Here is a 2,200-nt window from a genome sequence, read left to right on the forward strand (position 1 = left end):
GCATGCTGATAACTTTGAAGAAATTGTTTCTTTCCTTCTGAGCTCAGAGAAAAGAATAGACGAGATTTAACTCTCTGTTCGACTTCATAAAAATACACACCTGGTGCTACTCCGGGGCTTTTAGCCCTGCGTTTCTCATTCATTTCAGCCACTCTACGGGCAGCTGCATCATTCCTTGCAATACGATTTGCTATTGCCGCTACGTCTTCATCGATTCCCACAGCCTCTAGTTTTGGACCAGGATCATCGTGTACAATACCTGGCGGTTTTAGTAGTTCACGAGAATCACAACCTTTCCCTTAGGGTGATCGCCAAATTGAATTGTCCTATCCATGAATCCCAACTACTGGGTGGATCGGCTGTTGGCTTGTGCCAGAAAACTGGAACACCCAACAGGTCAGTCCGGTCGCCTGATACCGGAACTGCTGGCTGCGCCAACTGATAACTTAAGAAACAAAAAGTGCTAATCAAGACTTAATTCATCTTGTCAAATAAATAATAAGTAAGTTGCACATAATGTCATGACAATAAATTGTGACTACTTAAATCTTTCATAAGTTGACTAAAGAGTGAAAGAATAAGCTTGTTTAAAATTAGACCGAGGATTGACAGGTCGATAACGAACTTGAGAACCAACAGTAGATTAACGGCCTAGAAAAGAATGATGTCATAGAACAACACATTTAAACAGCACCGCACCACACAGATGATCATCCCTTTGCTGACTCTAGTTTTGAGTAAACCATGGTTCTAGTCACTTGTGTTCGGTCACGAACACATCGCTAAAATTTTGAAAAATGAAGTTTCAAAAAAAATTGCTTGTCTTACAATTTCCATATATAAAAAAGCGTGTCTTAGAGTTTTCTTAACATTTTCTGTATCTATGGAATTGTACGAAATTGTACGATAAGCATTTTTTCATAAATGAAAATTGTATGATAAGCCTTTTTGGTCAACCCGGTTGCAGAAATCAACAAAATAAGACCAACAATTGGGTTATTTAAAATAGGGTTAACTTAATTACTTGTCAGCATGAGAATAACATACAACTATAATATCTACTAGTCTTCATATCTGCAGGCTGCAAAACTCGCTGCAAACTGTCGAGCACTTAATACAGTTCGATTGCAAGACATGTGAGGCAAAAGCATAACAAAGGAAATTGATCAAATTATCAAATTTGATTTTTAAATCGTGAATAGAACTACGAAGCAAATTCATCTAGTTGCCCTATTGACCAAAAATGCTAGTCACACAATTTTCATATTGGAAAAAATGCTGGTCCTACACTTTTCATGTAATTCCATAAATACAGAAAACTTCATGAAAGGTCTATGATTAGTGACTTTTCATATATGGAAACTGTATGAACATTTTTTCCCATAAAGCAAAAAAAAAACAATTTTTAATTTAATTTCTCAAAATTTTTGTGATGTGTTTGTGATCAAGGCATACCTAAAAATGCCATGCAAAAGAAAGAGGGGGTCTTAGCGAGTTTGAAAAAAAAAACGTTATCCAGAGAGAAGGAACAAATCCCATTATTGTGAGTCAAGGAATTTGTTATTTGCACAAAAAAATAAATAATTTGAGTACAAAATTCGATTTGCGGTAGAAAAAAAATTTATGGGGTAATTTCAAAATTACTTGTAAAAAAAAGTTTGTTGTCGCATTCAAGAAAATTCTAGCCATAAAATTTTCATAAACGGATAGCCTATAACTTTCATATCCTTTTTTTAACAAAAAGTTTTGTATTTTAATTTAGTAAAATACACCGTTTTTTTTCTGCCAAAATAAGAAAAAAGTTTTTTTTTTAAAGTTCAATGACATCATTTTAGCAAAATGTATGAAGTTTTCATGAATATTATTTTTCATTGATTTAGTTTATGGAATTGAATTATTAGCATTTTCGCTCTATGAAGGTCAACCCATGTGCAGACAATTTGGTGTCACTGTTTTTGTTTTCAGGCTAAATTGAAAACAATGAAAAATAAATTTGCTGTTTTGCCGCCATTAAAACGACGCAAATGTTCTATTTTGAAATTTTTTTCATAAAAATAATGACCTTGAAACTTCTGACTGCCCTTGAAGCCGAAATAAAAGTTTTTGCTCAAAAATTTGAGAAATCGAATACAATTTTGATTAGAATTTAAAACAAATTTTGCAGTTTTTCCATCCATCATTCTATGCGCTATATTAAAAC

The 2,200-nt window shown here is 33.5% G+C and overlaps 1 protein-coding gene across 1 annotated transcript in view; it reads left to right on the top strand.

Annotated features, from left to right (window-relative positions):
* Positions 1–332: 332 nt before the first annotated feature.
* LOC134846796 (inner centromere protein A-like) overlaps positions 333–2,200 on the top strand; it is a 54,404-nt gene continuing 52,536 nt past the window's right edge. Inside the window, exon 1 of the mRNA XM_063864188.1 lies at positions 333–396. Within this exon, the coding sequence (XP_063720258.1) occupies positions 333–396 (64 nt within the window). The remainder of the gene's footprint in view (positions 397–2,200) is intronic.

This window comes from Symsagittifera roscoffensis, chromosome 5, assembly GCF_963678635.1.
Source record: "Symsagittifera roscoffensis chromosome 5, txSymRosc1.1, whole genome shotgun sequence".
In the NCBI taxonomy this organism is placed as follows: domain Eukaryota; kingdom Metazoa; phylum Xenacoelomorpha; order Acoela; family Convolutidae; genus Symsagittifera; species Symsagittifera roscoffensis.